This window comes from Cinclus cinclus, chromosome 3, assembly GCF_963662255.1.
Source record: "Cinclus cinclus chromosome 3, bCinCin1.1, whole genome shotgun sequence".
Lineage (NCBI taxonomy): Eukaryota > Metazoa > Chordata > Aves > Passeriformes > Cinclidae > Cinclus > Cinclus cinclus.
Window position 1 is genome coordinate 55246619 of NC_085048.1, and position 15987 is coordinate 55262605.

Sequence of the window (15987 nt, forward strand, 5' to 3'; positions counted from 1 at the left end):
CTTTCGTTAATCAGTCGTTTGGTGAAGGCTGCTTTGCTTGTCCCGCGTCTAGTAGAGCTGCTCTTTCTCTCTCTTGGCAAGTTCCACCGGCACCAGTTTCTCTCTGCGCTGGCTCTCCCCGCACAAGCGCGTCCTCACGTATTTCCTGCAGAAGCACAACACCCCGCACGCGTTGGCCACTGCATGCAGCCGGCAGAGCGCTCTCCCTGCGGCACACGCCTGCCCCTGAAGGCGGGGCTGGGAGCCCGGCAGGACGGCAGAGCGCACCCCGGAGAGCCACCCCAGCGCCCGGGATGCTCCGGGATGCCCTGGGGTGCTCCGGCGGCTGCCTGCGCTTCCCCGCCTGCCCGCGCGGGGGCGGCCCCGCAGCACGCTCCGCCCGGAGCGCCCGCGCACCGCCGGCTCCGGCAGGGATGGATATGGATGGATGGATGGATGGATGGATGGATGGATGGATGGATGGATGGATGGATGGATGGATGGATGGATGGATGGATGGATGGATGGATGGATGGATGGATGGATGGATGGATGGATGGATGGATGGATGGATGGATGGGTGGGTCGATGGATGGATGGATGGATGGATGGATGGATGGATGGATGGATGGATGGATGGATGGATGGATGTCTTTCTCTAAGAGGAGGGGAAGGGACAGCCCAAGGCCAGCAGCAGAACAGTGGTTAGTCTGTAAACTAATTAATCCATAAACAAGCTCCTTCAAGACTGGCTGAGTTGCAAATATTCTTCTGTAATCTAAAAAATACTAATACAGAATGATACTAAGATGGTCACAAAATAAAGTATCTAGGCTTGTAGGTTAGTTTAGGTCAAAAAAGGCCTCTACAATTAGAAAGTCTAGCTGTTAATCTAACACCACTATCTTCACCATGAGACTATGTTCCCCAATTACCAGATCTAGATAATTTTTCAACATCTCCAGTGGTGTTGATTCCACCACTTCCCAGGGAAGCCCCTTCCTTACTACCCTTTTAGTAAAAAAAAATTTTGTAATATTCAATCCAAGCCTCCCCTGATGCAATTTGAGACCATTTCTTCTTGTCCTGTCGCTTGCTTGGGAGAAGAGACTGACCCTCACCTGTCTACAGCACTCAGTAAAGACACAAGAAAAAACTCATCTACAACAGCTATGAAAATTCACCTTGAAAATGGAACCTTGAAGTGACACCCAGGAAAAGCCAATTTGAAATACAAGATACCTCCTTTCCATTTTCTGCATGCAACCCAAAACACACAGTCCTAAATGCAAGATCAGAGTTGCCCTCCCATCCAGAAATGCCAGACAGCAAAAGTGCTGGGGAGCCAGGCTTGGATGCAGGTGTTCCTCAAAGGGGTGCTCAAAAACCACCTCACCTTTAGGACTGGTCCTTCAGCACCAACAAAATGTTTGGTTGGCTACTGAAATCAACACGTGCAAGCTCAAGCCCTGAGAGAATCGGAAAATTCCCACAAAGTTTCCGTTTTTTTCAATATGTGGTGTTGAAAGGCTTTGTCCCTCCGGCACTTGGAAGGTGGAGTCACATGCTTGGTACTTACTGTTTGGCTAGTTCCATGGATATTTGCTCCAAAGAGCATCCTTTTGTCTCTGGTATAAACATGATAACAAAAGCCAGTGATGCTAGGCTCATTACTGTGTAAATGAAGCACACCCAGGACAAGCCAATGAGCTCTACAAAGGAAAAAAACATGTATTTTTAAATTTTCAAATATTGCAATTTTTCTTCCTGTTGCTGTATTTTATAGGATACAGCCCCCAATGCACAGGATAAGTTAGAAAAAAGCTAGGCTGCTATTCTTAGCTCACATATATAAAAAAAGAAGAGTGGCTTTGCTTTTTCTAATACTCCTTATGAAAGAAAATTAATGAGTTCATATTAGCCCACATGACATGAACCTATTGGTTTATTTTATTTGCAATCAGTCTGGATGAAGAGAGTGAGTAGCCATTGTTACTGTTTTGTGGGAAGGCAGTGGGAATCATGAGTGCCTTGAATTTTTGCCTGTGTCTGGTTTTGGTGCACATTCCTTCTTGGAGCAAATCCAAGCATTTTTCACACTATTACAGTTGTCTCCAGCTAATCCTCCTCAGCTGTCAGTGCCCAGCATTCCCACTGCAAGTCATGGGTGCCAGAAAGTGATCCAAGAGTAAACTCCTAATGGGGCCATCCAAGAACAAGTGGTTTTCTGAGCCTACAGTCCAGGGGCAGGTAGATCCTCAGGCCGAGGGATGCACTCTGCAGCCCCTGGAAAGTAAAGTGTATACAAACCCAACCATCTGCTGCAGCCCCTTAGCCCTTTTCCCTGCTAAGAAGACTTGAGACATTTGTCAGCAGTGTCACGAGCTGAAAGTTGCAGCTGAAGCTTCTAATCCAGCTGGTACCCCTGCATCAGCACATAGGTGCAGACACTGCTGGCCATTGTGACCTCCATGTGTATTCATTTGACAGAAGAATTCCCAATCCTGCCTTTCTGCCACAGACAAGGAATGCATATTTTCTTGTACATACACTTTCATAAATCCAGATTAGACCCAGTTAAGACAAGGGAGTTACTGTGGCTTTCAGTCTTGGAAACTGAGACTGGGATAATGGTGAGATGGACATTGACAAGTAACCCTGCATGACAAGAAACCTCCAGGTGAAACAGCTGACACTGAACACCTGAGGTCTGCACTAGGTGGTTTTGGGGACATTTCCTTAGGAATAACTCAAGTCTGATCCAAGGACCAAGTATTGGCAGCAGGACTGCCTATAATATGCATTTTCTCATTTGGTTTTGTCCAAAAGCTTGTGCAGCTCAGGAGTGCAGTTCTGTGATGCCAACTGATGGGCAGTGAGTGGGAGTAACTGGATGGCGTCCCTTTGAAGAAGACCCTTGATACAATTAAAGTAAGAGTGTGAGCACAGTGAACTTTACCTGTAATATTTTTCCTAATTTTAATTAAGATAGTACTCAGAATGGAGGATGTGTTTCTGTCTCTCTCTCTTTTAATTTCTTTTCTTTTTGAAATAAAGAAAGAAAACACAAATGTGAAGCTCATTTTAGTAATGGATCACACTCATTTTCAAATCTCTCTCAAATCTCACCCAGCAGGGTGAAAACTACCTTGACATTTTGTGAGTTGATTGTCTGCCTCTGGTCAAGAGTAATGTAGACTTAGGGGAAATCTGTAATTTCTGCTCTCTTATATATTTTGATTTTCAGCACATATTTTCCTCACAATACAACTGAAAACTAAAATTTCCAAAGCCTCATATTATATAGAATTAGAAAAATAAATTTGCTAATCAACAAATTTCAGTATCAGAATTTAACCTTCCCCTTTGATTACCATCACATTAAAAGTCATATATGGTAGTCTATTTTCTCATATTAAAACGTGACTTTTACCTCACAAAGACATTTTTTTCTAAAGAAAATTTTCTGAAAGCCAAGACATTCCTGTGAAAATGAATGAATTAAATGGGATTTGGTTTAAAAATTTCCAACCAGAAAAGCTATGGTCGAATCTAGAACAGACCTCGCATTGATTTCAGAACGTGCAAGACTTAATCCTAAACATTACGTATTTTCAGCCTACCAAGGCAGTGGTGTTTTTAAGACTTGAGTTTCACAGCCTCTGGAGTTGATGTGATGTTGGTCTGACAGCCAGCACTGTGAGGCTGAAGTTACTGGCACAAATATGTGGTGAGACTGGAGAAGTTACACCGACAGCTAAGCAGAGATCTTCTCTCCTGGGCTTTCACAGCTGCAATTTTAGCAATACTTTTGCTTAAGAGAGACTTATTTTGCCCACTAGGAGAATATAAACTTGGAAGGACACAGAGAAATCTTACCAGTTACAGTCAAAAATGTCAAGGAGATGAGGAGATTTATACCCCAGTTCATGCTAGATGTCAAAGCCATGGCCCGTCCTCTGATCCCACCGGGGAAAATTTCACTCAGGACCAACCAGGACACTGAAATACAAGGAAAAGAAATGTTCCTTTGGAAGGATGGCTCTCCTTGCTATAAATCTAGGTAGTCCATTGAGTCAGGTGAGGCCACCTGAAAGAATAAGTTGATTTTCAGGGGGTTAGGTTTGCGAGGGCCCATGCTCTGCAGGCAGCATGTGCAGCAATCAGCATCACCTCAGGTCACCATCCCTTCATCCCTGCCCAGTGGGTGCCTGAGCCAGTGACAGGTGGCACTGGACTGGGGAGGTGAGCTCTGACTGCACATCTGGGTATGAAAGTGAGTTCTGATGGAATAACTCTCGAGTGACATAACACTAATGGAAGTGAGGCAGCAAACCAAAGCAATCTTCAGCCCCAGAGGGGCACTGTGTGTTTATGCCACATTATAAATCAACCTGCCACACTGAAGTATGCTTGCTATTCCAGCTCTCTGCTCCACATAAATGAGATTGCTGAGGTATAAATGAAGAGAGAGGGACTGATTTTTGACTCCTTCATATCATGCCACACCACACTACAGGTGATCTAAATGCTGGTGCTGCTAGCTCACAAAAGCAAATTCAGACACGAAGAGCTGGCTGTGTAATCACCTTGATAGCAAAAGAAAAAAAATAAACAAAAGGACATGTTTTTGTACCATTCCTGATTATCAGAAAACAAATTAACAAAAACCCAACCACAGACAAACCCAAAACCCAGCCAAAAATCTGCTCCACCCTCTCCTTTTGTTGGCAAGTAAGATGCATTAGGAGAGGTTGTGGGTTAGCAGATGACTGGCACAGGAGCAGTGAGGTACACTTGGATGAGCTGTGTCTTCAGACCCTTGGACATAGCCATTATAAATTGTTCATCTGTGCTGTTATTTCTGCAAAATGACAGATGGGAGTTTACCCAGAACACTTGCACTGGGCAGTCTAAAAGGTACATTTAAAAAATAGGCTCCTGTATGTCTAAGTGCGTTTCACACTGTACTATCCCTCTGAATGCTTATAGAATTCCTGTGTGACAGCACTGGTAAAGGTAAGAAAAAAATGGTGCTCCAGGAGGAAACTGAAAAGGACTAGCTGAAATGGGAAAAAACCCTCGAGCTTAGAGTCAACAGAGCAGATCTGAGCAAATTCTAGATTTCTTTGTACCATAAATTTGAATTAGTTGTTTTTCTGCAGATTTGGCTCAGATTTTTATATTTTTAAAGAAAAAACAAACAAACAAACAAAAACTTCAGTCCCACCATGGGAGTGACCCAGAAGAGTGATAATTTTATTACAGAGAATCAAGACCACACTTCATAATGGCCTAACCCTGCTGGGCATAGTCAAGTGACCATAACACAGATGCCACATCTAGCAGCAGCCATAGAGAGGCTTTTGTTTCTTTTTTTGGGGGTTTGGTTTTTTTTTAATAACTTGGATCACATGGAGCTTTAACACACTTGCTGCTGGCAAGACAAACGTTGCTGTAAAGAAGCACCTGGTGCATTCTGTGGAGCAAAGAAGTGAACTGACTTCTCAAGCAGATGCTTTTCCCTGCCAAACCAGTTAGCCCTGCACCCGAGCACATCCATGGGGATGTCTTGATTGTATTTTGCACACCCTGAGCACCAGGGCTGTTGAAACTAGTATTGTCAGTCACAACACTTCAGGACCTGAAAAGTCAAGCAGCAAGTAAGCAAGAGGCAAAGGAGCTCTCCTGAGGTGTGCATGCACAGCCCCTGCAGTTCACCTCCACAGGATGGACTGCCAGCCAGCACACAAGCTCTGCTGCAAAAATTGTTGCACATCAAAAACGTGCAAAAGGGATGCTTATGATCACATTAGAATTAAAATAAAGGTTGAAAGAATCCAAACCCACTTTCTGCTGGGCATGAACCAACCCCCAGGAACAAAGCAGTGTTCTGGGCACTGGAGGATGGCTCATGCTGTAGCTGAAATGTGTGGCACTGCAGCAACTCCAACACCATGCAGTTTTCCAGTGACAGACTGGCCCTTTCAGCCTAACTGATAATTTGTCTGGAGGTTTGAATTGTGTTGTTTTCCTGCTAAAAACCAAAAATACTCGAGGATCTGCATCAGCTGTAATAGTGGTTAGCTGCTTTTATTGCAACCACTTATTTAGTTTAGACAGATGCCACCAAAACATCAGGACTGTTCTTCATATCTGCTAGTGGTAGCTACACCCACTGGCACGGCCCTGACCTCTGCTCATCTGCAAGGAGTGGATAGGCTCATTCCCCAGGGGAGAAAGAGCAGTTGTAGAAATCTGACACTACAGTCTGTTTACTCCTTTCCCCAAGCTGAAGCAGCAATAACCATCGATTCTTTGCTTTTAGCACCTCTCTGGGATTGTGTTTATTATTTGTACCTTTGCCAAAAAGCAGCAGCTGCTGTAGGTATGACAGGGATGTGACTTGCTCTGGGGAAGCCAGCAGCCAGGTTCAGGCTCCCATTCATGACTGCTGCTACCTTCTGTGCTGTGCACACAACACTGCAGAAATTGAACCTCCACGCTCCCCAAGTTGCTGACAAGCCACCCATGTGCTCTGCTTCACCAGCCTAAGCAGTGGCATTCTACAGGGGAAATCAGCCTGTCCTTGAAAAGAGGATCCAAATACCACCCTCCAGCCCCACCCCCCACCTCCCCCACCCCTCCATCTGCTGTGCAATACAGCAGTATTTCCAAAGGATGCTACAATAGTAACCAAACTGCACACACTATAGGTTTCAGTGTCTGCTCTGGCCACCCCTGGCTGGTGTTAGTGGAATGGGTGGGAAAAGAGCTGGTGATCCCTAGGTCAGATGCAGATAAGAGATGAGGCTGAGGGCTGGACAGCATGATTCTCTGTGCTCAGTTCAGCAACTGAGCATTTGTTGCTGCAGGCAGTAACTCACCTTTGCTGACCCACAGAATGTTGTGTGTTGACAGCAGTTAAGAAAAATTGTGCAGTTTAATGGTCCTCTATTATGATATAATATAGAGAAAAGAACACACCGCAAATGCAGACAGAAATACTGCATTGGATCAGAAAGCTTAACTGTTTCATTAAATATCACAGAAACTAGATGGCCTGATATGCTTTGCCCAAGTGGAAAGGGCAGAGGATTCAGATATAATAAACAGCCCCATGACCAGGATGGTGACATCCACCTCTAAACAAAGTCACAGGGGCTGTACAAGCAGGAAACAGAATAGTAATGGAAGATTTCAGCTAGTCCCATTAAGACTGAATAAATTGTAAAATTGAGCACAGTGCTGGGAGTACATTTTACATACCAGAGATTGTGGTTCCTCTTAGCACTTTGCTTAATTTAATTTAATGAGAGAAAAACAGGCAAATTGTGCTTCAGTGCTGAGCCTGGATAGTTCAAGACGCAACCATGACCAAGATGCTCTGTTACACCACTTATAACATTTAAAATTCAATATTGTAGAAAGGGAAAAGCCAAGAGCGTACCACATTTTGTTTTGAAAGGAGAACGATATTAACATAAGCCTGATTTCTATAAAGATCAGGGTAAGGGCTTCAGTGGTGCTCCAGAGAATGTTTGAACTACATGGTTGAAGGCTTAAAATACACATACAAGCAAATAAATGAGAAATAGCTCAGCACAGATAAACTACTGAATGAAGAAAACTGTTAGAAATAGGAATGTGCCTTTAGAAAAGGTGTACACTGTGCCCAGACAAAGACAACACAGTATGATTGCTGAAATGTTACTTGCAGTATCATCAGGCAGCCAAGTGTTTTGAGTGTGCTGGCTGAGAGTATGAGAGGCCAGGGTTGGAGGCAGTGACATCCCAGTATTAAAGAAAACATTCCACTGAGATGCAAGAATGGATCGCCCTGCTAGACCAAGCTCCTAGCTGGAGTTAGGATAAAGCTTCCCCCTGGGAAGGGGGATATTAGTGTACAGTGTCTTGAAGAAGAATCCTAAGGAAAACCATGGCATTCTGAAAGAGGTAAGGAACACGGGGTTAGAAACGAATGAGCCACTGTGCTTTTCAGTCTCAAAGAGCTTTGGTGAAGTGTTCTGGGATAGAAGAGCAGTGGGTTTAGTCACATTCTAAAAGATACAGACCAAGAGAATCCAAGTGCAATTACCAGGTACAGCAGTTAGGTGAGGCAGAAGGATATGCTTTTTCACACAATGCAGCCACAGAGCTGACTTTCACAAGATACTTCCAATATGAAAAATATTGGTCAGTTAAATCATTAAATGCTGGGTGTCAAAACATTATTTTTCCCTATGTGTGGAAAAAGATCCATCCAAAACTATTGCTCACAATAGTAAAAATAATTCCTCAATATTTTTCTTGATGTTTTCTAAACTACAGATAGGCAAATGGACAACTGTGCATGCCTCTTCTTCTGCATTGTCTTGAAGCACTTGCTATTGGCTAGAGGTTCATATGGTTGGAGGCAAGTTAACACACTGATTAAGTGGATTTTTTTGTTTTAGCCAACATGGCCAAACTAATGTACTTCATACCTGGACAAAGGGATGTCTCAAACTTCATGTGACATCTTCCTTACTTCCTTTATTCCTTACTTCCTTACTTTACTTCTATACAGTAAATAAATTTTAAATAAATTTTAAAAAGAGAAATTAACATACTCACACCAGAGAAGCAGAAAAATCTGAGAATAACTGAGAAATGCCATGAGCTTCAGGGTGCTCAACATTCAAGTGAGGTACATGAATTAAAAATGTCCTTGTTTTGACCTTTTCCTGCCAGTAAGTAGAAGCAAATTGGAAGCTGCTCAGCAGCTCTTATTAATGAAATATTAGATTCCCTTGGTATTCATTTGTTGCTTAGCATTTTTTCCCCTGTACCTGTATTGCGTGAGATCAAATTCTTTATGGTGAGATTCAGAAAATGGCCATTGTAATACTTGAAAGAATTCAAGTTTGAGGTATAAACTCTGGAAATCAATTAGTTGGACTTACATCTTAGGAGGAAAGTGGGCAGAAGTATTTTAAATTTTTTTAAAAAGGAGGACTGGATTGTTAACAAAGCAAGGATAAGGAAGAGATTGTAGTAACATGAAGTAACACAGACAGACCATCTAAGAGTGTGTAACAAATAGAGCTGGAGAAGGATGCAAACAAGTCACTGCAAAGCTGCCATGAGACAGCAGAACTTGATAAATGACTGGCTTTGCCAAGACCAGATTTTTATTCCAGGCTTGTGAAACCCAACAGGTTTTTCATTTTCCTGGCTTCTTGCTTTGCTGGGTATTACTAGAAATAGCCAGGTGGCCAAGCACTTCCCATTAAAGGCCAGGTTCAGCAGCAGCTGGTCTTGATTTCAAAGGGCACGTTGTGCCATCGAAGGGGATGACACAAGCCTTCAGAGTGTGCGTGGTGATGAGGTGTGTGCCTGTGAGGACACGCAGAACTGGGACAAAGCTGGGCTTGGGGGACATGTGCTGATGTCACACACCAGCACTGTCCCAGCACGGCTCCCTGCATCCACATAATGCAGCTCTGGCAAAGGCCTTCACAGCAGAGTCAATGAAAGTCATCTGGGGGGCTGGCACAATGAGGGATGCTTAAGCTGGGAAAAGGAGAAGGTGGAAGGGAGTTGGTCCTTCTCCAAAGCAGTTTAAGGAGATATGACACACAAAAAGTGGACTTAAATTCTGCCCACAGTTTAGTGCAAGAGGACAAAGTAGATGATTGTGACTGGTGTTAAAAATCTATGACTTTGCTTAACAAGAGACATCTTTGGCTCTGCCTCATAATATGAAACTGAAGTGGCTGCTCAAAACTATTAGCTGGCAAATATAGAGCAAATGAGCAGCTGTATTGCTTTGGAGAGCATGTAAGCTGCCAGCAGAGAGCCAGCTTGACAGGGTCAAGTCCTACCCTGTATGTGCACATTAAAAGGAGTGGAATTGCTGTATTGCTGAGACATGGGGGAGTCAAAAGAATTCTCAGCTAATCTCATGCCTCTGGCTTCATTCTGATCTCTGCAGATGAAGGCAATAAACATGTACTTTAATTCTATGGCTGCTAAGGTTCTTCTCTCCAAGCAGCCGATTACTGGGTGCAAGATGCCTGATGCCACTCATGATCCAGGAGCTGATGCAATGTGGCAAATCTAAATCCTGTTTCTTCTGGTACACCACAATTCTCTTTCTAATGGTTAACCCTCTAGGCTGACTTCTTGCAGTAACATTATTAGGACAAGTGGGATTTAATCCTTTTTTCTTTGAGGCTGTATCAGAGTATGAAAAACTGTTGCCCACTGTTTGCATCATTATCTAATAGACAGGCTGAGCACTCCCATGTGGTTTTTTTTTAAGGAACCTCACAGAGGACCACTGAAATCACTCATGCCTCCTCCAGTATATGATAGAGCAGCAGAAGGGGTTTGTGGGAAGATACTGATTCCAAAGCACTACCTCCATCATCTGTACTCTGGGCCACTTGAGAAGGAGAGTAGTGAGATGCAATTCACATCTGATTTTCCTAGCAATCCTTCCTCCCTTTACCTTCTCACCACTGCAGGCCTGCACTGCATTTGCTATGGGTCATATGGGCTTTCCTTTTAAATGCAAGGTGTTCTATATATTCTTAAATTTCTTTTCAGTGGTCCTCAATTACTGTCCATTTTCATCTGGAAAGAATAGTCAGTAATAGTCACAAAGGAGCTTTCTTAGAGGAGGCGATTCTCATCTGAAGGATTACTGGGCAAGTAGTGATAGATACATAAGGATCTAGAAATGGTAGAATTCCCTTAATTAATAAGATTTGTAGAATATCTTGCCCAACAAAAGAGCTCAGCAGAAAATATACCAGTAGAATTGTCCTGTTCCAGCTGGCAGAGGGTCCATTTTCTTCTGAGTAGCTGGTGCAATGCTGTTTTGGATTTAGTATGAGAACAATGTTGATAACACACTGATGTTTTAGTTGCTGCTAAGCAGTGCTTACCCTAAATCACAGACTTTTCAGTTTCCCACACCCAGTTTTCCACACACAGTGAGCAGGTGCACAAGAAAGTGGGAGGGAGTATGGCCAGGACGGTTGAAAGGAACTGGCCAAAGGGATATTCTGTACTACAGAGCATCATGCTCAGATCATAAACTGGGAAAAGTTGGCTGGGAACCACTGATCTTCGCTCAGGAAAAGTCTGGCCATCAGTCAGTGAGAAGTAAGCAATTGTGCTGTGCATCACTTGTTTTTCTTGGTTTTTATTCCTCTCTCTCTCTGCCTCTTCCTTTTTCATCACAGTTATTGTTATTACTGTTATAATAATTTTTATAGTTAGAATTATTCTTTTTTGTTTGATTATTTAAATTATTAAACTGATCTTATATTTAACCCATGAGGTTTAACTTTTGTTTTTTCCCCAATTCTCCTCCCTAGTGGGCAAAGGGCAGGGGAAAGAGTGAGCAAGCAGCTGTGAGGTACTTAGTTGCCAGCTGGAGTTAAAAAAGAAGAATGCATCATAGCCTTACTGTTGACAGATACGTAATAGTCTGTACCTCTTTTCAGGTACCCTAAGAAAAGCTATTTCAAACTAATGTGTGAGATGACAATTCTGTTTGCAACTGGATATCACAGTCACCGTTTGTCTCATCCATTGTTATGTAGACACTCAAATTCTCCTATCAAGACAGAGCAATGTGCAGAGCAGCAGAAAGGAGAAAAAAAAAAGAGAGGAAAAAGGAAAAAAATCAAACAAACTTTCAAGGGAGAATGTGCTTATTAAAATAAAACACATACTGCCATCTATAAAAAGGCCTTTTAATTAAAACCTGAAATATGTATTCCTGTTTTCAGGTGTTTATTTGTTCAGAATATTGAATCCAGGATAATCCTTTGAGGCATTTGCAGAGGAATGACTGCAGAAGCCAGAAGCCCTAATTCATGAGGAAGTTTTATGTGAATTAGTTAAGCTTATCACATATTTCACTTCTACAGGGTATGCAGAGGAGAAATTACCCAGTTGGGTGGGATAAGTGAACCTGTTTCCAGTACCCAAGAGCTACTGGTGGTCTTTGAGGGGTTGCACAGGAAAAAAAACCTATCATGACACAGCAACTGGGGGCAATTTAGGCCTTTGCTCTTGAAGAACAGATTTATTTGTGCACATGACTCACAAAACTCCCAGTAGAAAGGATAAGCAATGTTTTAAAACAGTGACTTATTTAGTGAGTGGTGATTCAGGTTAAATTCCTCACTGGAAACTGCTGTTCATGCTTTGCTTTGGTTGCTGCTGGAGGAAGGCAGTGAGGAGGAAGGTAGGAAGGTTCTAAGTTTAACCACCACAAAATGTTTTTTAGTTCTGTTTCTTCCATAAGAGTTTTCTGCACTTAGGGTTGATTTTCAAAGGCAGCAGAAGCAGAGTGCCCTCCTGTGTGCCCTCTCCCTTTGAGAAAATATTCCTGGCTTTCCTCCCAGAGCTCAGTGTGGCACACGAACTTGGATGCCATGGGAGAAGCAGTCTCCTGACTTCATGCACTGACTTAGCACACTCTGTGCTTTGGCTGATAGTCCCATCTTCCTCAGCAGCGCCAGTAAGTTATGTGATTGATTACACATTTTCACCTTTTCGGCATAACTATTTTCTCATACTTTATAATGCATGCTTTTGTTTCATGAACTTTATGAGTGAAATGAAATACTGGCTTTTCACATGAAGTTCTACTGACAGTTTTAGTTTCTGCACAAAGCTGGCCCAAGCTCAACTTGCCCCTAGAATGTTCTTCCCTAGCCCTCTTTCCTTAAGGAAACTGGATTTTATGAAGCTTGACAGATGACCTACAAACTTTTTCACAGATTTCAGTATCACAATAGTTTTGTCTCCTAGAATATGGTTAAGGAAACTAATATGAGCTAAACTGTAAGACTGCATAATTTGAAGCACATGCTCCACTTTTCTTAAGCAGTACCTTTGTGTCAGTGGGTTTACTAACACAGAACTATTAGTAAAGAGATATTTACAATACGCAGAGCACCACGCTCAGGATACTGACTCAAATCCCTCTTTAAGTGGAACATAATATGCCAAACCACAGGAAGTCACCTACCTTTCAACAGCTGATTGAACCACTGTCATTGCAGAGACATAGGAAGAGTGGCTGTGGCATGGTGTGGTCTCTCCCTCTTTTCACAGTAGCCAGGGCTCTGTCTCTCAGAAGGCAAAGCCTTTGGCCTGATCCACCAAGACTTTCCCTCATCAACATATTGGAGTTACAAACAGGAACATAAATGTCAGTGAAAATCATGCCTCTGATTGCAGGTGCACTTCAATATACAGTTTAAATTCAGTCTTGGGGTTGAAATATAATAACATAATGAAACAATTAACAAGCTCCCACTCACATTCCCATGTCTCATTATCGCAAAATCAATTTTTCCTTCTTATGACCTTTTTGACATTTACAAAAGCCTCCCAAAATTTGTAGGTTTTATCCAGTGAAATAAGACAAACCTATTCATCTGATATTTTAGAAAGCACCTTCTGCAATTTAATAAACATCCAGCTATCAAAAAATATCTTAAATTGACTTGCACTTCACTACTACCAATCAGCCTTTGAAAAGGCAAACCTATTCCTGGGAGAGCTAATATGTTAACAAGAGGCTTCAGATAAACTTTACCTGGGGCAAGGAAATAGGGAGAAGTGGGCAATTTACAGCCCTTGCTTTATTTTTCATTTTGGTATTCCCTGTCTTTCTGCTGCAGCTTGGTAGTACAGACACTGTGTGAAATAAAGGCTGTGTGAAGCAGCATTTGAATAGCACAGGAATGATGAACCAGATAAGCACGTGAAGTGTCATATTCAAACCACATGGATGCATGTATTAAAAGATAATTCAGTACAAACAAACAGTGCTAGGGATCTTGTCATAAAACAAAGAATCCAAGATAATTTTTTATTATCTGAAATAGGACTTTCTGTACTGTTTCTCAGTGAAACAGGCATATTCCCAAGATTTATTATCTTGATTAAATTCCAACATAGCATTTAAGCACTTGATTGGTTTTGAATACTTGATTTAGTCCCTGCCACTATCCCATTTTCCAGAGTAAGCCATAAAAAACCATAAAATTGATGCTTCTAATTTCTGTGAATTTTAAGGTCAGGCCAAAACTGCTGTGAAAAATGTAGGAAATGAAAAATAAAGAAAATGAAAAATAAAACATTGCAAACAAATGTCATGCAAGGCAATGTTGAGCATGAATGTCTGTTAACATCAGATTCCTGTGCACTATAAATTAATATGACTACATGCTTTTAAAAGCCTGAACTACTGCTTTAATGTAGGAGATATTGAGGTGAATTCTAGGTATCTGATATTTTTTACCGGTGTTTTCCAAGACAGTGCAAAACCATTAAGCTTACAATATTTCAAAACACAGGAACAGCCAACTAAAACCATGGAAAGTTCAGAATTTCCACACTGACAGTTCTCATTCCCACACAATTTTTTGACCAATTTCAGGTCAAGCATTTGGTGGCCAAGATTAAGCCCAAGAGCACTAAGGGGAAGAGAAAAAGCATCCTATGCAATCTGGATTGTCAGGATAGCAAGAGATACGACCTCTTGTGATTGAGTCCCTGGGCTGTACAGTGTCATGTGTCAAACCAGCTGTTCTGGGTTTTGTTACAGATGCATTGAGGTGAAATGCTGAGGTGAAAGACACATAAAAGTTTCAGCCTTTAACTGTGCTAATGAATCATGTTTTAACTCAGCTAGCCAGTTAATCTAACAATCACAGGACCAAAGTCAAAGGGACTAAATTTGCCTCTAATGAAACACATAGAGACAGACCACCACAAACCACACAAGATTGTATAAGAAAGATGGTGGTGGATTGAAGATGGATTTAATTCCTTCTTCACCTCTATGGATTTCACTTTTATTGTGAACCCTTGAGCTTTCTTCCAACCTCCTGGATCTTTCTTGCTTGATCCTTCTTCCCCACTTTCCCCAACATGGGTTTAAAACTGCTTTTAAATTACTCTAACAGCTCACAATAAGATGTAGAGAAAACAAGCGGGTTTTTAAATGGGAATAGAATAGAATAGAATAGAATAGAATAGAATAGAATAGAATAGAATAGAATAGAATAGTTCAGTACAAAGGGACATACAATGATCATCTAGTCCAACTGCATGACCACTTCAGGGCTTACCAAAAGTGAAAGCACACTATGTGTGGAATGCTGTCTAATTTAGTTTCCCAGTCATCCTAAAGTTCCTTTAATCACCATTAAGGAAGGGAGTATTGTGCCAAAGGAAAGGTCACAGATTTCACAGAATACTCTGAGGTGGAAGGGACCCACAAGGATCATTGAGTCCAAGTTTTAAATGAGTGGGTCATACAGGGATTGAATGGGGGTTGAACCCACAACCTTGATTTTATTCACACCATGCCCTGATTTAGAGAGCAGGGGTCTGAAAGCCCTCCGTTGGTGGATAAAATATTAGCCTTTGTTGATAATCTGAGGAATCTGGCTCCTGCATCAGTTGGATTCCCAGACACATTGAAACATCTGTTCCATTTTAGGTACAAATTATCTCAGTTTTAAAACGTTCATTCAAGCTGATATAAATTTAACTGAGATATATTCAATATATGATTCATATAGGATCAATATTCAATATAGGCAAATCTGTCTAAATTTAAACTAGAAATGGACATCTATCATCCTAAACTACACTTTCAGTAAAAATTTGCTCTTAAGGTGCATCCTCACTAGGGGCTTGTCTTTACCAACTTCTCTGCATGGGTTTTGCTCCTCCCAGGGCTGATGATCCACACAGAGAGCTCCAAGAGCATCAAGGTGGTGCATCACAGTAGGGCTTGCTGGAGACCACAGTCCCTTCACCTTGGGGGAACCCAGCCTGGGAGGCACAAAGAAACAATCCTGGGTCTTTCATGTGGGAGGAATTTAACCAGTGTGAAACTAGTAAAACACAAAGGCAGGCTTGGTGGTATGCCACCCTTCCCTGCATTAGGATAAAGGAAGTGACTGAAGTGACCACAAGCCT

The 15987-nt window shown here is 42.1% G+C and overlaps 1 protein-coding gene across 1 annotated transcript in view; it reads right to left on the bottom strand.

Moving 5' to 3' along the window:
• Positions 1-48: 48 nt before the first annotated feature.
• Positions 49-15987, bottom strand: part of SLC2A12 (solute carrier family 2 member 12) — a 30302-nt gene continuing 14363 nt past the window's right edge. The window contains exons 3-5 of the mRNA XM_062488833.1: positions 3859-3981; positions 1559-1691; positions 49-145 (exon numbers count right to left, since the gene is read on the bottom strand). Of these exons, the coding sequence (XP_062344817.1) occupies positions 49-145; positions 1559-1691; positions 3859-3981 (353 nt within the window). The remainder of the gene's footprint in view (positions 146-1558; positions 1692-3858; positions 3982-15987) is intronic.